We start from the raw sequence: 19,233 nt of genomic DNA on the forward strand, positions 1-19,233 counted from the left end.
TGAGAAGGAAGACAATTGATTGGAATCACAAAGCAACAAGTCCATCTCTCCCTAATGAAGTTGGGGTTCAGAATCGTTCTTAAGGGGGTATGGGTGGAGTTGTGGTAAATTAGCTGTCTACTCACAGCCAACCTCTGAGACATACTTCTACACAGGTGAAATCAGGGGAAAACAAATATTAGGCAGCCGTGAAGGGGAGAATAAGTCACAAAGTGGCAGCCAGAAGCCTGAGAGGTAGCAGGGGCATGTGGGCAGGGCAATCAATCTTGGTATGCTTTTGTCTTGGAGAGCTTTTGTGGCCTTTCTGCATGGATATAGATGAGCCTCAGATTTTATGTTTAAACACCACCTGGCAACAGGCATATCCTCTTTTACATTCCTTTCGTTTCTGAGTCATGGCCCATATACTGAGCAATGGGGCAAAGCAAAGGGTTGAAACAATCTCATGGAATCAAAGATGCTCTGAGTTTGAAGAACCTTTGAGGGACCTCCTGGGTTACAGATTATACAAACCTGATGTTGTGGTGCTGTGGACACTGGCTCATGGTCCCAGGAAGACGGAGGGGAGGGAGGGGGGGGCTCTGTCCTATACATTGACCAGCATGTATGGGGTGTTGGGAAAACAGAGAAGAAAACACTGGCATATTATTCTTAATTAATCACCTTCACATTTGGATTTTTATATTAGAACATTAAAGCGGAGGAAATAGTAGAACTTTAAAAAATTAACCCTCCCAACTTCTGCCCATTTCCTCCTCCACAGGGATCTTCCATGGTGGAGAATCACTATAGCATTTCTTGAATAGTCACTAAGGAGAGGTAGTTCAGATGATTTAGTAAAGCTGATCTTTCCATTAAGGTTCTCATTTGACCTGTTTTGGGAAGCTTACTAGACTAAGCCGGGTGGAGGAGGCCCTGCATCCTGGGGATACTGTCTAACCATTCTAGAGAAGAGAGGCGTGGCTGAAGTCTTCTCTCTAGCTAGCTGGGCATACCTGGTTGGCTGTACGAAAAGTTGGCGACAACCAGTAGAAGCCAAGATCAGGGACTACACCACTTACTAGAATCAGGGAGGTGCTCAAAGTTCGACCAGTATCAGGAGGAAGTAGAGGAAGGAGGTGGAAACCCACTAACAACTCTCTCCAAAGAAATCCTCACCACCTATTTCTTCAACTTTCAACTTCTACTTTTGAAACTGTGAGGTGGGGGACGGATGAAGATTGCGTTCTTTCAGCCTATCCTCCGCGGGTGGCCCCGGCCCTGTTGAATTTTCTCAGTAATTGGGGTCCTCCGCTTTTTACATCTGTACCCAGGAGGAATCAGAAGGTCTCAGAAGCAGCAGCTGGCACCATGTTGGGAGTGCAACAAGCTCAGAGGACAGGACTGGAAATTCATGATCAGTGATCCTCCCAAGTCCAGAATGGAGAGCTGGCGGCACCGGGAAGGTCTTTCAGCAGAAAGCAGGGCTCCAACCACACGGTTGAGAGCAGAATTACAGCTCAAGGACACAAGTGTCTGGGAAGCACAAGGCCGGGTCACGGCCCAGGCTGGGGGTCAACCACAGAGCACAGGCAGTATTTCAGACCTTCAACCAGAACACAGAATCTTAGACTGATGGGGTCTGGGGAGGCAGGCCGAATTCCAAGAGCCAGAAAGGGGGCAGGAGGCCAGAATTGGACTTGCCCAGATTTGGGGCCCTTGTGGTTGGAAACTCCACATGTTCCAGTGACCTCAGGTCAGATTCTTCTTAGGAACAAGGTCGGGACAGGTGTACAGGGAGGTCCCGGAACCATGGAAGGACAGCAGAGGTGTGAAAACTGAGCAGTTTTCTCCATGTATAGATCCTAACTGGGGGTTCCCATCCTGGGAAGCAGGGGAGGGAGGGGAACAGCATTCTTAATACGAAGCCACGGCTGCACAGCGCCCTCTGCTGTTCATATGAAGAGCGGGCCTTTAATATGACCCAGCAGAACTTGTGTTACCCAGTGTGATTTCAGGGTCACCAGCACAGCTCCTCCATTCCTCTGAAATCTCTTCCACTTATTTGTTCATGCCTAAAACTCACTTAAAAGAACTCCTCATTCCACAATGAGAAATGGGACAGATAGAATAGATACCCGGAGAGAAGCAACACGGTTTTCCTAGTAAAGTTGCAAATTCAGAGCGGCTGAGTCATTCTAGAGACCAAGCTTAGAGGAGGGGGAGAGAGGGCATTGCAAGTTTAGGCTTCAGGGAGCAGCATGGAGAAGGCAAAGTGCACAGAAAAATAAAGCTGGGGGAATAGCCTTCATGCTGTGTGACCTTGAAGAAATTGCTCAATGCCTCTGTGCCTCCATTTCCTCATCTGTAAAATGGGGCTAATAATAGTACATACCTCCCAGGGTGGTCTCAGGATTCAATGAGCCAACACATTCAAAACTCATAGACTAGTGCCTGGTTCAAATTAAGTTATCGGTACATGCCAGCTGTTATTCTGACTGTTAACCAGTGCTTCATCCATTTTGCCTATGCTGCCCCATTTCTTGTGGACATCCTGTGTCCTGGCCGGAGAGCTGAGCTCCTGGAAAAGGAGGCTGGAAGGCAGGCTGGAATGTGGAGGGAGAGTCATGCTTCTTTGGAAGACTTTCTCTTCTTGCCAGGAGTGACACCTAAACTCTCAGTGTGAGAAGGTTTGCTGAGGAAAAATTGAGGAGAACATTTGGTGACTGGGCTTGAAGGAGGTAGATCTATGGACTCTTTGATCTACTCATGACCTGCAAAAGCCTGGCTTCTTGGTCAAAGTTGGCAAGAGTAAGACTCAGTCCCCTTTCACCCCCAAGGGCCTGCTCTGTGGCTCCTTGGCTTAGCCACCCATCTCTCTGCATAGGTCCCAGGCCCTTTGGGGGCAAGGGGATGGATCTAGGTTCAGGGGTAGGTTGGGGGGAGGCATGGGAGGTGGGGTGGCAGGGGACATACTGAATCTACTTTGGAGACAGTTAAGTCATGGTAGGTTTCCTAAGGAACAGAAGAAAACTAAGAGGAGTTTTTTGGGCCATGCTGCATGACCTGTGGGATCTTACTTTCCCAACCGGAGATCGAACCCGGGCCCTCAGCAGTGAAAGTGCGGAGTCCTAACCACTGGGCGGCCAGGGAAGTCCCAAGAAGACTTTTCAATGTGCTTGTAATTTTACTCTATTTTAGACCTTGAGTAAAATAATTTAGCTCCTAGGACCTTACTTTCCTTGCTTGTGAAACAGAAAAAAAAAAAAAATTCTTGTAGCTATTATTATTTGTATATGCATGTATATGTGTGTGTCTGTTTAAACCACTATATATGTAAAACAATTCCGGTTGTTATTTTAGAAATAAAAATGAAAATATTTTATTTTCTGACACCAGCATCCAGGCATGAACCTTAAGCAGAAATATCTTAGATCTGAGCAACTCAGCTTGAAGACAGATTTTCTCCTAGGAATTTTTTCCCTCCTGGTAATTCTCATCTTTGGACAAAACTCAGTGACTCCATTGAGAAATCCATTTTTCACCTTCATTAGGTGGTCAGGTGACTTTATTATTTTTTTCCACCTTCCCTCATCCCATTCATTCCTTGAAGAGGTGTGGCTAAAAGTTTGCATTGCAAACAGAAAGGGTGGGTTTTACTTGGTATTTGGTTTCCCACCCCAACTCTTCAAGAGGTAACATCTGCTCGGGAGTGGGGAATTGGTTTCCAAAGAGTTACAGGATCTTTGGGAAACAGTCAGTCAAGAAGTGGCATCACAAAAAGAGGCAACAGATAATGGAACTCATATCCTGTCCCGTTCCCACAACTTCCTCTTAAATCTTCTGCTAAGATTTAGGAGTCCTCAATACAGGATACGATGAGCCAGCAAAGAAAAGCTCTTAGCTGATAAAACAAATGAAGAATGTTGAAACTCATTTAACAGGGAACGATCAAGTGTATACAGAGGACATTTTAGGACAGTAGATAGAACCTTTGTTTAGACACATGAATGGATGGTGAAACTCAGGGAGAGAAGACATGAACATCTCAGGCTCTGGGCCTGGGGAATTTGGAGTAGGGGAAGCGTGGATTGAGGCTCTGATACCCTTTATACATAAGCCACGTGGGCCAGTGGAAAGAAGACAGGATTTGGAGACATGTGTGTTTCAGTTCTACCTTTCCACATCCTAATGGGTGACGAGGGGAAGCCATTTAGTCTCTAGGAGTCTCTTACTTTTCTCATCCATAAAATGGTTCTATGAAACATGTCTTATGGTATTGTGGAGGGCAAAGAAGAGGATGTCTATGAAAGGCCCTGCCCCCGTGTCTAACACATGGTAGACATCTGAGAAATGTTCGTTCCCTTCCCCATCCCTCCATCTGTCTGGTGATGGGATGTGAGTGCATTGCTTTTCCTGTGGAGGTGCTTTTGAATCTGCAGCAAGCGGGGTGGTGGTGTGGACTGGAAAAGTGGAACCAAGGACCTAGGGCTTTCACTAGACAAGAGCAAGAGTTAGAGGAGGCCTTCCAACGTCTTTCTAGGGGTTTGGCCTTGTCCCAAGATAGGAAAAGGGACAGGGTTTCAGAGCAAGGGATCTGCTTTAGGAATGAAAGTTAAAACTGGATCTGGAAACTGGTGCAAGAGAGCAAAGAACTCTATCTGGATAACAAGAATTTTCACAGTAATGAATTACGGAGAAGATAAATTCTGTTCTTGAACTACTTTAGTCACTTAATTCCACGATCCAACCTAAGCTTCATGGAGGATTAGTGGTTAGGGCCGTCTGTATGCTGAAAGTAATAAGATTGTACAAAGGGTTCTATGGGGAGAGACATTCCTATACTGATATTACTATTAAAAAGATACAGGCAGGACTTCCCTGGTGGCATAGTGGTTAAGAATCCGCCTGCCAATGCAGGGGACACGGGTTCGAGCCCTGGTCCGGGAAGATCCCACGTGCCGCGGAGCAGCTAAGCCCGTGAGCCACAACTACTGAAGCCCGCGTGCCTAGAGCCCATGCTCTGCAACAAGAGAAGTCACCGCAATGAGAAGCCCGTGCACCGCAACAAAGAGTAGCCCACGCTCGCCGTAACTAGAGAAAGCCTACGCGCAGCAACAAAGACCCAATGCAGCCAAAAATAAACAAATAAATAAATAAATAAATAAATTTAAAAAGATACAGGCAGGCTCTATAAAGCTGGAAAAGACAAGGAAACGAATTCTCCCTTAGAGCTTCCAGAAGGAATGTAGCCCTGCTGATGCTTTGATTTGAATGTAGTGAGACCCACTTTGGACCTCTGACAGGCAGAACTGTGAGATAATACATTGTATTGTTTTAAGCCAATGAATTTATAGTAATTTGTTACAGCAGTGATAGGAAGCTAATAGAGTAGCTGTAGCTACATAATCATAAATAATTCACAGGCAAATTAGTTTAAAACTTGGCAAACCAACAGCGAAAATGATTGATTTGTATAAGTTAAATACTTCAGTGCCACCTGGTGGCTGAAATCTTACAGCGAATGACTTGAAATGACATCATGGCATGAGGCTAATTGTGATCAAACGATTAAACAAAGGTTGAAATTGTTCATAGAGATTACCAAATAATACAGTGGAAAAAGAACTCCATGAATAAACATTCAGGAATACAGCATTTTATCACAAGGACCTATGATAGAAAACAGGTAACCAGTAAGACCTGCCTAGGAATCATTAGCCAGGGGTGGTGCAACAGGTAGCTGGGGGAACCTTCACTCCGTTCAAGCCTTACCCCGTCAAATTTATCAGACCTCTACTCTCCCGATGTTAGCTATGGACAATTAACCTTTCCCAACCTCATATTAAGTATAGTAGCATTGCTTTAACCAGATAGCACTGCTAGACCTCTTCTACAGAGAAAATCTGAACCTGTCTGGACAGACATGATCTAGTCAAAAGTGCAAGGTACCTCACACCCATTAGGATGGCTGCTATCAAGAAAAACAGAATGTAACAAATGTTGCTGGGCATGTGGAGAAGCTGGAACCCTGTGCACCGTTGCTGGAATTGTAAAATGGTGCAATGGCTATGGAAAACAGTATGGAGGTTCATCAAAAATTAAAAATAAAAGTTCCATATGAACAGCAATCCCTCTTCTGGGTATATATCCTAAAGAATTGAAAACAGGATCTCAAAGAGATATTCATACACCCATGTTTATAACAGCAGTATTCACAGTAGCCAAGAGATGGAAGCAGCCCAGATATCCATTGATGGATAAATGGGTAAGCAAAATGTGATACATACACACAAAGGAATACTATACAGCCTTGAGATGGAAGGAAATCCTGTCACATGTGAAAACATGGATGGATCTTGAGGACATTATGCTAAATGAAGTTAACCCGTTGCAAAAATCGAACATTGTATGATTCCACTTATATGAGGTATTTAAAGTAGTAAAATTCATAGAAATAGAAAGTAGAGAGATGGCTCTCAGGGGCTGGGGGAGGGGAAAGGAGAGTTGTTATTTAATGGGCATAGAGGTTCAGTTGCAAGATGAAAACATTGTCGTTTCACAACACTGTACATATACTTAACCTTACTGAACTGTATACTTTGAAATGTTAAGATGATACATTTTACGCTATGTGGGTTTTACTACAATAAAAAAAATTGGCAAGATAATGCAGCATGCACAGTATAGAAAAAAGGATGGCAAGTCCACCCGCCACAGTTCATGTAGTTCTCTGGCTGAGGCTCCACAAAAGTCCCTGGACACTGGAGGAGCAGGCTGGTTGCTATGGCATTTGAACAGGGGCCGCATCTCAGATAGTGGGCCCCGTTCAGATGGTCCCAAGAGCTGCCTCCCTCTTGCTGTTGTTATATGACTCATCTACAAAAGCACAGCTTCAACCTTCTCATCCTCTAACCTGATTCTCTGCTGGTCATTGAGGAAGTCCAATTCTCTCATCAGCCACGGGTCTCTTCCTCTTGGCATAAAAATGTGACCACATTGTGCTCAGATTTTTCCACCCATATTTCCATCCATATTATTTGTAACTTTTAAATACCTGAGGGCTTCCCTGGTGGCGCAGTGGTTGAGAATCTGCCTGCCAATGCAGGGGACACGGGTTCGAGCCCTGGTCTGGGAAGATCCCACATGCCGCGGAGCAAATGGGCCCGTGAGCCACAACTACTGAGCCTGCACGTCTGGAGCCTGTGCTCCGCAACAAGAGAGGCCGCTACAGTGAGAGGCCCGTGCACCGTGATGAAGAGTGGCCCCCACTTGCCACAACTAGAGAAAGCCCTCGCACAGAAACGAAGACCCAACACAGCCATAAATGAATGAATACATAAATAAATGAATAAATAAAAATTAAAAAAAAAATACCTGAGTCTAGAGGCTCAACTTAATCTCATTACCTATTTCAAGGGAACTTGACAGGGGCCTGAGCTAACTTAATTCTCTTAGGCCTTTCACCAGCCTACAACCTTTCTTACGTTAACTCTCCAGAAACATAGCAAGTAGAGGTAAAGAACACGTGTATAAAATAAGACAACACAGATCTGAATTCTGGTCCCCTGCTGTGTGACCTTGGGCACTAGTTAAAGGACTACCTAATCGGTTCTTCTGATTTGGTTCTTGTCCCATTTCAGTCCAATTGTCAACAAAGTAACCTGAGTAACGAATGTAATGAAATTCATCAATGTTTTGCTTTATGTTTTTGTTTTTGAAGTTTTGTTTAAAGAAATTCTTTTGTACCGCTGGTCACAAAGATATTCCCTTACATGCAGGTATTTATTCAATTTGTAGAAATGATTCTCAACTGGGGAGTAACTTTGCCTCTGAGGGACATTTGCAATGACTTAGAGACATTTTGATTGTCACGACTTGCAGGAATGGGTTTCTTCTGGCATCTAGTGAGTAGAGGTACAGGACAGCCCCCAGAACAAAGAATAATCTGGCCCCAAATGTCAAGAGTACTAAGGTTGAGAAACCCTGATCTATAACCCATTCTTGGACACTGTGATATTAGGCAGGCATCCAGTTTTATGAGTTTTTGCCCATAGCAATCTAATTTTTCCAATACTTATTCTTCAATGTCCATGTACCCTCTAGTTAATAAAATTAATGATAACTGCTAACATTTACTTAGAGCTTAATACATACCAGGATCTTGTAAGTGCTGATGTAAATATGAATGTCTTCATACATTCTCTCCCAAATCATACAGATCAACAAGGAGACCAAATGCAATCACCCCTAGCTCACAATTATATTTAGAGACAGTACTGCAAACCTCAGTTTACCTATCAGTAAGGAAACATTCATTCAAGACTATCAAAGTGTCCTCCAGAGCCGGCCTTAGGGTGAACAGTGAGGAGGGATTTGCACAGAAGACAGAGGAGGGCAGTGGGATCCCAGTAGCCGAAGGGCACAGATCACGTCAACTAGGACTTAACCCCAAAAGGAAGGGGATCAGCCTGAAGCCCAGTGAAACAGAGAACTGGTCCTTTGGGTATCAGTCAAGGGAAGGGCCTATGAGGTGTGCTGGAGCAGAGGCGACGGTCTTGGGAAAGCCCTGGTTCTGGGGAGAGAGAGATCTGTAGAGGGGGAAGAGTCTCTTGGAGGCCTGAAAGTAAAGGAAAAAAGGAATCAGTTGAACAAAAGTCCCTACTGAAACAAGCGAGCATAACAGAATCAGAAGATAAAAAGGGCGTGGTTTATTTTTAAAATGGCACTTCACTGAAGCAGTAGAAGATAGCTCTGTTCAAGGCTCCCTTACATGCAAAGAATTTTTAAAAATTAAGAAAAAAATTTTAAAACTATATAAAAATATGGGCGAAAGATATAAAAATGCTCACAGATAAAAACACTTATAGTCCTTAAACATATGAAAAATAGGCTTACTGTCACTCATAGTAAGGGAAATGAAAATTAAAAACCACACTAAGAAACCATTTCCCAACGATTAGATTGGCAAAAATACAAATGTTTGACAACACACGTTTTTGTAGAGGCTGTGAAGAAATAGGTACTAGTGTATATTGCTGGTTTCAGTGAAAAGTAGTGTGACCTCTATGGAGGGGATTTGGCACTATTTAACAAAAGGACACATGCTTTTACTATTTTCCCTGTAGGGAAATATTTCTAGGAATCTAGTGTGATAAAGCACCTCCCTAAATATTAGATGCCATATTCGTAAAGTTACTCATTGAAGCTCTATTCTTATTAGCAAAGTTTGGAATCCACGCAAATGTTGACCATTTAAGAACTGGTTGAATGAGTTCTGGAACATCCTCACCGTGGAGTCCTGTGCAGGGGTAACAAGGAACAAGAGTGTAAGCTGTTAAGTAAAAAAAAAAAAGCCAAGGGTAGAGATTGTATATAGTAAGGAGTCTCTTGCATAAACAAGAAAGAAAAATTAGACATATATGTATTTGCTAAAAACATATATACACAAGAAGCAGAAAGTAGGAAATATGCTCACTGATAGCAGCAGGGCAGGGTAGGGATGAAAGATGGGCTGGACTTGATAGGCATGGATGTCAGTTATCTGTGGCTACTATAACAAGTTGCCACAAATTTAGTGGCTTAAAACAACAGAATTTTGGGCTTCGCTGGTGGCACAGTGGTGGAGAATCTGCCTGCCAATGCAGGAGACACAGGTTCGAGCCCTGGTCTGGGAAGATCCCACATGCCGCGGAGCAAATGGGCCCGTGAGCCACAATTACTGAGCCTGCGCGTCTGGAGCCTGTGCTCCGCAACAAGAGGCCGCGACAGTGAGAGGCCCGCGCATCGCGATGAAGAGTAGCCCCCGCTTGCCACAACTAGAGAAAGCCCTCGCACAGAAACGAAGACCCAACACAGCCAAAAATAAATAAATAAATAAATAAATAAATAAATGTTAAAAACAGCAGAATTTTATATATTGCAGTTCTGGAGGTCAGAGGTCTCAAATGAATGCCACGGAGCTAAAGTCAAATGTCAGCAAGACGGGGTCCCTTTTTGGAAGCCTAGGGAAGAATACATTTCCTTACCTTTTCTAGCTTCCTCAAGATGCCCGCATTCTTAAGTACTCTTCTCTTTGCCTCCGAAGATGGGAATAGGTAGGTAGAAGGCTAAGGGAGGTATGTTCTTAAACCAAGTATGTCAGTTCTTCCTTACTGCACTGGGAGCTAGGCATTACCCCAAGGGTGTGGGTTCCATCTGGACCCCTTCCTGATGTCCTGGAAGATTTCTGGAGAAGCAGGTGTGATGTCAATTGCACCTCTCTTCACCCATAATGATGAGGGCTGAAGACATCCCCTTGTTTCTACAACAGTAAAGCATGAAGTTCAAAAAGCAGAGGGCAAACCTAACTGATTGTATTTGCCAAAGTACTAAAGTTTACATTACTGTCATAGGGAAGCATTCAGTGGCACTGAGAACAATAGAATCCCGAGTTCTTTCTTCTCAGTAGATATTGGGTGTTTATTACGGCCTAGCTCTGTTCAGGAGCTACAGGACATGCAACAAAGGAATGAAACACAGTCTACCCTTGAAGCTGACTCAATGAGAAAACCATGGAAAATATCATTATACATAAAGCCAGCGCTGTCCTGAGGGATATAGGCTTTGATGGAGATTGTTGAAATTTGTCTTCTGTTATTCTTCTTGAGTTTGACTTTCATAAAGTATCAGCAAATCAAAAGCCAAAAACAGAGATTGATTTCTGTTGCCTTGTATTGTTTTCCTATAGGCATTTTGGATTTTTAAATTTATTATTACTGTTTTTATGCAGATTATATATACATGGCAGTCAGAAATGCCAATGGCCAATAATGGAAGTTCTTTCCTGCATTCTTAAGGTTAAGATATTGAGAATTTAGTGTCTGTATTTTATATTTCCATTTTTATAGATAATCACAAATAGCTAAAAAGTGAAAGATTAGGGATTTATATTAATTGATTTCAAAACCCATATGGCCTATTTGGTTTCTTCTATGATTTTTTTCTTTTTTCATCTAGGTCTTGCCCTGTACCACCATCTCTCTGGATTCCAATTATACTGCTGAATCACTCTCAAAAATAGGGACTCATATGAGTGGGTCATCTGGAAACGTTTGTCCTATTTTAAGAACAAATTAAAAGTTGCCTCAGTTGGTGGTGTCTTGACTCTTTAACTTAGATGAGAGAAAATATTAATAGGAATCAACTCTGCTTATTTAACAGGTCGGGTTGGTCTGTGGTGTCCATGGGGATGCTTGAGGAGAAGCCAATTAACATTGAGATGTGTGGAAACAGGATCAATAGTTTTCAGTAACTGAGGAAGATTACCAGAAGTCAAGGAAGTCTTTATCAGGGGCTGTGCAGCCCTGTGCCCAGGCCTGTCAAGCACTTGGCAGGCGATTGAGAAAGTCTAATTGTGGCTGATGATCGGTCATTTTACACTATTGTCACACCTCCATTCTCCATGTTTCATTTTAGAAACAGCATAACTTGTCCAGCCAGAAATTGCCTAATTTAAACCCTGACTCTTACCTGTATGAATCAAAATGACTCAGAAAGTGCAAATAAAATATTCATTTTATTTCTCTCATACCTTCTCTTCTCAGAACTGAGTCCATGTGTACAGAAGAAACACAAGTACTAGAGAATTGAATTTGGGTGGCCAGGGGAAGAAGAAAAGTCTCACAGGACAATAAATTGGAACCTACAGTTTTTCCCTGACAAGAGGATACAGGGTAGGCAGTTTTACAATTTATGATCAAAGTTTTAAGTATACAAAAAATAGGGGCTTCCCTGGTGGCGCAGTGGTTGAGAGTCTGCCTGCCAATGCAGGGGACACGGGTTCGAGCGCTGGTCTGGGAGGATCCCACATGCCGCGGAGCAACTGGGCCCGTGAGCCACAATTGCTGAGCCTGCTCGTCTGGAGCCTGTGCTCCTCGGCAAGAGAGGCCGCGATAGTGAGAGGCCCGCGCACCGCGATGAAGAGTGGCCCCCACTTGCTGCAATTAGAGAAAGCCCTCGCACAGAAACGAAGGCCCAACACAGCCATAAATAAATAAGTAAAATTAAAAAAAAAAAAATAGAGTACTGATTCTTTAAAAGGAGAATTGCTGCCTTTTTAATATAATTAAAACGTTGATAATAAACAAAAAAAGAGGGTGTATGTGTGTGTATATATACATATATCTATGTGTGTGTGTATATTTTGCTCCTTTTATATTTATTTAATAATCACAGCCTAGATTCTAAAAAGAAGACTCCAGAACTCACAAAAGCATGGCATATTGCCCTACAAAGTGAGGAATAAGTAGCACTGAGGAGTCAGACGATTCACAAGATATCACTTATTCCAGCATCCAACAAATATTGATGTTTACAACAATAGCCCTGAATCACCTAGAATATAGTAGCTAACATTTCTTATTTTTGTACAGTACTTTCCAGTTTTGAAGATGTTTTAACATATATTATCTCATTTGACCCTCACAAATACCTTGTGTGCAGACAGAGTATAAATCTTTATCTCCAGTTTACAGGTAAGGGTCAGAAATACAAAAAGCTCCAGTGATGTGCCTAATGTCAAGTTATCCTACAAATCATGCATATTGACTTCTAATCGAATGATGGGTAGAACTATATAATACATGATCCACAAATTTCCACCATAAAAAATAAAGATCTCTGAAATAGCGAGGATATAAAATGAATGGCTTCAATTACTCAGAAACATTACATATGTGAAACATATCATTTCCCCTGACTGATTAGGTATCACTATATTTTGAAAATATGTTGTAATTCCTAATGTGCAGATGATTATTCCTTGATTCCTTTTATTTCATTTTATTTTATTAGTAAAGTTAGGTTGTTTATTTGAGATCTTCCTTTTCTTTTTTTGAGATCTTTTTTCTTAATGTAGGCATTTGTCACTTTAAACTTTTCTCTTAGAACTACTTTTGCTGTATTGCATAAGTTTTGGTATGTTCTGTTTCCATTTTCATTTGTCTCAAGATATTTTTTGATTTCTCTTTTGATTTATTCTTTGGCCCATTGGTTGTTCAGGAGCATGTTATTTAATCTCCACATATTTGGGAATTTTCCAGTTTTCTTCTTGTGATTGACTTCTTTAGCTTTGTACCATTGTGATCAGAAAAGATGCTTCATATGATTCCAATCTTCTTAAACTTACTAATACTTGTTTTGTAGACTAATATTTGACCTGTCCTGGAGAATGCTCCACATGTGCTTGAGAAGAATGTATATTCTGCTGCAGTTGATGGAATGTTCTGTGTATATCTATTAAAGCAATCTGATCTAACATGCAGTGTAAGTCCAATTTTTTTTTTAACTAATTTTTCTGTCTCGATGGTCTAACCATTGTTGTAAGTGGGTGCTAAAGTCCTCTACTATTATTGTATTGCTGTCTATTTCTCCCTTCAGATCTGTTAATGTTTGCTTTATATATTGAGGTGCTCCAATGTTGGGTGCATAAAGTTTTACAATTGTTATATCCTGTTGATGAATTGACCCCTTATCATTATATAATGATCTCCTTTGTCTCCTGTTACAGTTTTTGGCATAAAGTCTATTTTGTCTGATATAAATATAGCTACCTCTGCTTTGTTTTGGTTTCCATTTGCATCCCTTCACTTTGAGCCCACATGTGTCCTTAAAACTGAAGCAAGTCTTTTGTAGCATGTAATTGGGTCTTGTATATTATCCTTGTAGTCATTCTATCTTTTGATTGGGAAATTTTGTCCATTTGCCTTTAAAGTAATTATTGATAGATATGAATTCACTATTGCCATTTTCTCAATTGTTTTCTGGCTGTTTTATATTGAATAATTCCTTTGTTCCTTTGCTCCTCTCTTGCTCTCTTCCTTTGTGATTTGATGATTTTCTGTAGTTATGTGCTTAGATTCCTTTCTCTTTCTCTTTTATGTACTTACTACAGGTTTTGCTTTGTGGTCACCATGAGACTTACATAAAACACCTTATAATTATAATAGTTTATTTTAAGCTGATAACAACTTAACACTGAATGCACACAAATGATCTATGCTCTTATACTCTCCCTCCCACATTTTGTTTTTGATGTCACAATTTAAATCTTTTAATATTGCATTGCCATTAACAAATTAGTGTAGCTATAGTTAATTTTAGTACTTCTCTCCTTTAACTTTTATACTAGAGTTATAAGTATAATGTACCACCATTGCAATATTAAATGTTCTAAATTTAACTATATATTTGTCTCTACTAGTGAGTTTTATACTTTCACAGGTTTTCATGTTATTAATAAGCATCCTCTTGTTTCAGTTTGAAGAAGTCCCTTTAACATTTCTTGTATGGCATGTCTAATGGTAATAAACTCATTCAGCTTTTGTTTTTCTGGAAAATTCTTTTTCTCTCCTTCATTTCTGAAGGACATCTTTGGCCAGGTAGATTATTCTTGGTTGGCAGTTTTTTTTCCTTTTTAGCACTTGTAATATATCATCCCACTCCCTTCTGGTCTGCAAAATTTCTGCTGAAAAATCTGATGATAGTCTTACAGAGGTTCTCTTGTAACAAACTGGTTTTCTCTTGCTGTTTTTAAGATCTCTCTTTGTCTTTAACTTTTGACAAATTAATTATAATGTGTCTCGGTCTTCATATTAATTTTATTTGGTATTCCTTGTGCTTCTGGGAGTTCCTTCCAGGGAGTAACTGGGAGATGGGCATTTCTGCTTGCTCCTTGCTTGCTGGACCCAGGTGTATAGCCACAGGGGGTGCTTCTGCTCCTGTTTAAAAACTGCTTCTTTGTTTGTTATAGTCTTGTGGGACTCATGAATGGAAGCCTTATTGGCTGTTAGAGCTGGGTGATTTGATGATCTGTCCTGGGGCAGCAGCATAAAAGTTGGGGCGCTAGATGCGTAGACAAGCTCCTTCTAGGGAGGTACTGGCAACTTGGGTTTATTGTTGGAGCGAGCAGGAGGGAGAAGGTGATGGAAGTGCCCATTGGCACCCCCCTGGGCTCCAGGGAGGATCACAGCCAGCCCTTCGATGTATGCTAATTAGAAATCGGACTCTCAGTCAGCAGCATGCAAAGTGTGCAATCAAGCCCCTTTCAGGGAAAAACTGAGAGATCTGTGCTTTTGCCTGTTCCCATTATGCTGAGCCCCAGGGGCATAGCCTCTGCAAGCGCTTGTACCTGCACCAATTAAGAACTGCTTCTATGTTTACTTACTATGTTTGCTTACTATGCTTCAGTCCTGTGGGACTTGTGAATACCAGCCCCATTGGCTATCAGAGCCAGGCAGTCGGAGGCGAGACCTATCCATCAGGCAGCAGCTGCAGAAGTTGGAGTATCAAGCATGTGTACCCTCCTTCCAGAGAGGTGTTGGGGACCTGGTTTTACTGTTGGAGTGAACCCCTTTGATTCCTTTTAGAGTGACTGTTTCCTCTTATATGTTAGAGGGTCCCTTTCTCATTAGTAATCTGTTTCCATATTGAATTGTGGTGTGGGTTAACAACATAGTGTAATTTATTTATTTTTTTTTCTTTTACTAATTGTAAAGGTAATACACGCTCATTATGGAAAATTTGGGAAACATACAAAGACATGAGTTTGAAAAGTTAAATTACTCATCTAGAGAATAATCATGCTCTAAGTTTTATTTTATTTTCTGTTGATTGTCATTTTACTCCAATAGAGACATTTTTAAAACAATGCAGTGAGGATGTACTGCACATGTAAGTTGTGTATTATTATTATTATTATTATTATTATTATTATTATTCCATAATGATTTTCCTATGTCATTAACATTTCTTCGAATATATTTTAAATTGCTGTGTAATGTTTCATAGATAATTCACATGCTACATAATTTATGTAACCACACCCTTATCATTGGACATTTATGCTATTTCAAATTTTGTTTTTGTAATTATGAATAATACCAGGATGAACGTTGTCTAAATTTGTGGTTATTTCTTTGGAATAGAGTCTTAGAAGGGGTACCACTGGATCAAATTATGGGAACATTTGCAGTCTGTTGACATATATTGCCAATTGCTTTCCAAAGAATTTAACTACCAGCTGTGTAGAATGCTGCATCACCCAATGTGAGATTATTTGAGTGGAATTAGTGTTGAAAGATATATTGCTGCTGTAACAATGCCACAAACTTAGTGGTTTAGAAGAACACAAATGTATTATCTTATAGTTTGGATGGCAGAAGTCCTAAAATCAAGGTCTTAGCAGGGATGCATTCCTTCTGGATGCTCTACAGGAGGATTGTTTCCTTGCCTTTTCCAGCATCTAGAGGCTGCCTGCATTCCTTAGCTGGTGGTCCTTTCCTCCATCTTCAAAGCCAGGAGTGAAGAATCTTCACATTTTCTTCTCTTTGATCTCTGCTTCTATCAGCATATCTTCTCTGTCTATGATCCTCCTGCCTCCCTCTATAAGAAGCCTTGTGATTACATTGGTTTTTCCTGGATAATCCAGGATACTCTTTCCAGCTCAAGATCCTTAACTTAATGACATCTACAAAATGTCTTTTGCCATGTACGGTAATATATTCACAGGTTCTTGGCATTAGGACATGGGCATCTTTGGGAAGCCATTATTCATTCTAACACAAAAGATAAAACATAATTTGACTTACTATTCCAACATGCAGTTTGCAAAACTGCTAATTAGTGTACTGGACTTCATGTCCTGATAGTTCAGAAAACTTTTCATCAGGATTTTTGCATGGTTGAAGAAATAAAACATAAAGGAATGTATTTAAGTCCCTAATGAGGAAACTGAGGTTCAGTGAGGTCATGAAACATCTCCAACCTGTGTTTGGTTGTTTATTTCTTTTTGGTTATATTATCTTCAGTTAAAAAAACTAAAGATGTGTGTATCAAATCATCATGTTGTACATCTTAAACTTACACAATGTTATATATAGTTGTATCTCAATAAAGGTGAAAAAAAACCTAACAGTATCCATACCAAAGTGTATAGCAAGTTTCTGGCTTTAAAAAGTTAGTTGCGGGCTTCTCTGGTGGCGCAGTGGTTGAGAATCTGCCTGCCAATGCAGGGGACACGGGTTCGAGCCCTGGTCTGGGAAGATCCCACATGCCACGGAGCAACTGGGCCCGTGAGCCACAATTACTGAGCCTGCGCGTCTGGAGCCTGTGCTCTGCAACAAGAGAGGCCACGATGGTGAGAGGCCCGCGCGCCGCGATGAAGAGTGGTCCCCACTTGCCACAACTAGAGAAAGCCCTCGCACAGAAATGAAGACCCAACACAGCCATAAATAAATAAATAAAAAAGAACGTGAATTTCTTAAAAAAAAAAAAAGTTAGTTGCCAATTCTATAATATCATTACTGTTATAAAAGTGGCCTATTTTCATGTCAGCAATATTGGCACAGTACAGAAACAATTGTGGGAGGGTGTCCAGGCATGCTGCTTCTCTGTAGAAGGGTGTCAGTGGCACCATCGGTGGCTGCCAGAGTTGATATATATTTTGGCCCATTTATCTTTAGAAATCATATATCTTTTTTATACATTTAAACTTCAAGAAGAAATATGTGTCAGTTAGAGGAAAGCAGATTTTAGTGGACTTCATGTGTGTGTGTGTGTGTGTGTGTGTGTGTGTGTGTGTGTGTGTGTCAGCAACAAGAGAGTGTTTTATAAATCCTTTCCATGGCTTTAGCTACTTCTGGGAAGGTGTAAGTCCATCTAAGAATATCAACCATGGAGCATCCTTTGGAAAACCTTATAGAGGCCTTATAAGGACAATCAATCCACTCCTATTCCTTCAAAGTATTTTTTTCCTTCAAAGTATTAAAGACAAAAATTAATAGTTGGCCATGACTTTAGTAAGCATGTTTCAGAGAAAAAAAAAACATGAATAAATATCTTTAGCATTTTGGACCAGATGAAATTATTGTTTTATGTCTTCTGGGTCTGTGATTTGGTATAATTATGCATCTTTGCATTAAGCTGTTCTTGCTAATATTAATTCATACTATTTATATTAATTTTGGTATTTTACTTTGTGTAAGGATTTATATTACACTTTAGAAAAAATTCCAGCTAGTGTTCAGTATATATGTCTGGAGCACCAAAAGGCAACTTCTGATCTCCTCCCAAGTATGATAGTTTTTAGCCAGGTTACTAACTATGAAGATGATAACCAAAGATTTAAGAGAAGTGTTGGTGCCTTTCAATGAATGAGCGTATGTTGGAGCATCTTGTCAATTTACTTGACACTGTTATCAATACTTTTATGTGCTTGGCCTTCTTTAGGGAGCAGTCCACTTTGATTTGTTTGCCTTCATAGCAAGTTTTATGGAAATCCAAGAAGGCAAGGATGAGAGTATTGACACTATGATAAAGTGGATCTGGTATCTGCTGATTCAGGAATGCAAGATTACTGTTCTAACTGTAGACTCACAAATGCCTTTGAAGAGAGGTTAAAAGTTGGCTTTTGAATCTTAGTCAATTTTGAGGCCACAAAGAAAGGCACAGCACACTGCAAAAAGATGTCCTTGCTTCTATACTCTGCCTGGAATCATGAGAAGAGAAGTCTACAAACGTCTTGGCTGCAGAATCGACAGTAATTAGTGAAACTGTGTACGTGTCACTAGCAGAGAGATGTTCAGAATTGCCCTTTAGACCTTTTTATCATGCCAGGCAGCACGAATCTTGCCATCTTATAAATAGAAACACTATTATTATTTATCACTTTCTTGATGGTGTTGTGCAAGTCAGGGATATCTAAAAATTATTCAGGCACTCATATGACATTCCCCTATTCTTTATTAGAATACTAATTTCCAGGCATTATCTTCTGATTCAAAGTCAACAACGAGTCTTGTCTCCACTTTGATTTTTTTTTCTGTTATTTCACTGGAAATCTGGTTCAGTTGATCCTGTGATGTGCTGTAAGCATACCTTCGTTCTCCTCTTTGTTAACTCTGCTGTATAAGGTGTCCAATCCCACCAGTCTACATGTGATGACTGCTTATTCAGTGAGCTCCAGCCTGACTCTCCCCTCCTCACCTAATGCTCAGACCCCAAGAGCAGTGAAGAATGAATAAGGGATACATAGAGCCCAGAGGTCATAGCGTTGGTACCCTCCCAGTACAGGAGGCCAGTGGCCAGGACGGTACTCTTTATGGCTTTCGACTAAGCCTCCTACATTTGTGAATAAAAATGAATGAATGAATTCAAGAGGAGGCGTCAACCATTATGGTGAAGATCACCATATTCATTAACTTGTACTGTAAATTA

At 40.9% G+C, this 19,233-nt stretch overlaps 2 protein-coding genes across 34 annotated transcripts in view; both read left to right on the forward strand.

The window, feature by feature from the left end:
• Positions 1-19,233, forward strand: part of ADGRF4 (adhesion G protein-coupled receptor F4) — a 78,399-nt gene that overhangs the window by 42,282 nt on the left and 16,884 nt on the right. For 26 of the 33 annotated variants that reach the window (XM_082347588.1, XM_082347584.1, XM_082347583.1 and 23 more), the window contains one exon: positions 1,314-3,372. Coding sequence is in view for 5 of the 33 variants with exons in the window: in XM_082347593.1 (XP_082203719.1) it covers positions 1,314-1,397 (84 nt within the window). In the remaining 28 variants the exon portion in view is untranslated. The other 7 variants (XM_082347610.1, XM_082347595.1, XM_082347596.1 and 4 more) reach the window with 4 other exon arrangements.
• The window catches only part of OPN5 (opsin 5), a 75,214-nt gene continuing 69,218 nt past the window's right edge, over positions 13,238-19,233 (forward strand). The window contains exon 1 of the mRNA XM_082347674.1: positions 13,238-13,284. The gene's annotated coding sequence lies outside the window, so the exon portion shown is untranslated. The remainder of the gene's footprint in view (positions 13,285-19,233) is intronic.

Source organism: Balaenoptera borealis, assembly GCF_965194805.1.
Source record: "Balaenoptera borealis genome assembly, chromosome: 12".
In the NCBI taxonomy this organism is placed as follows: Eukaryota; Metazoa; Chordata; class Mammalia; order Artiodactyla; family Balaenopteridae; genus Balaenoptera; species Balaenoptera borealis.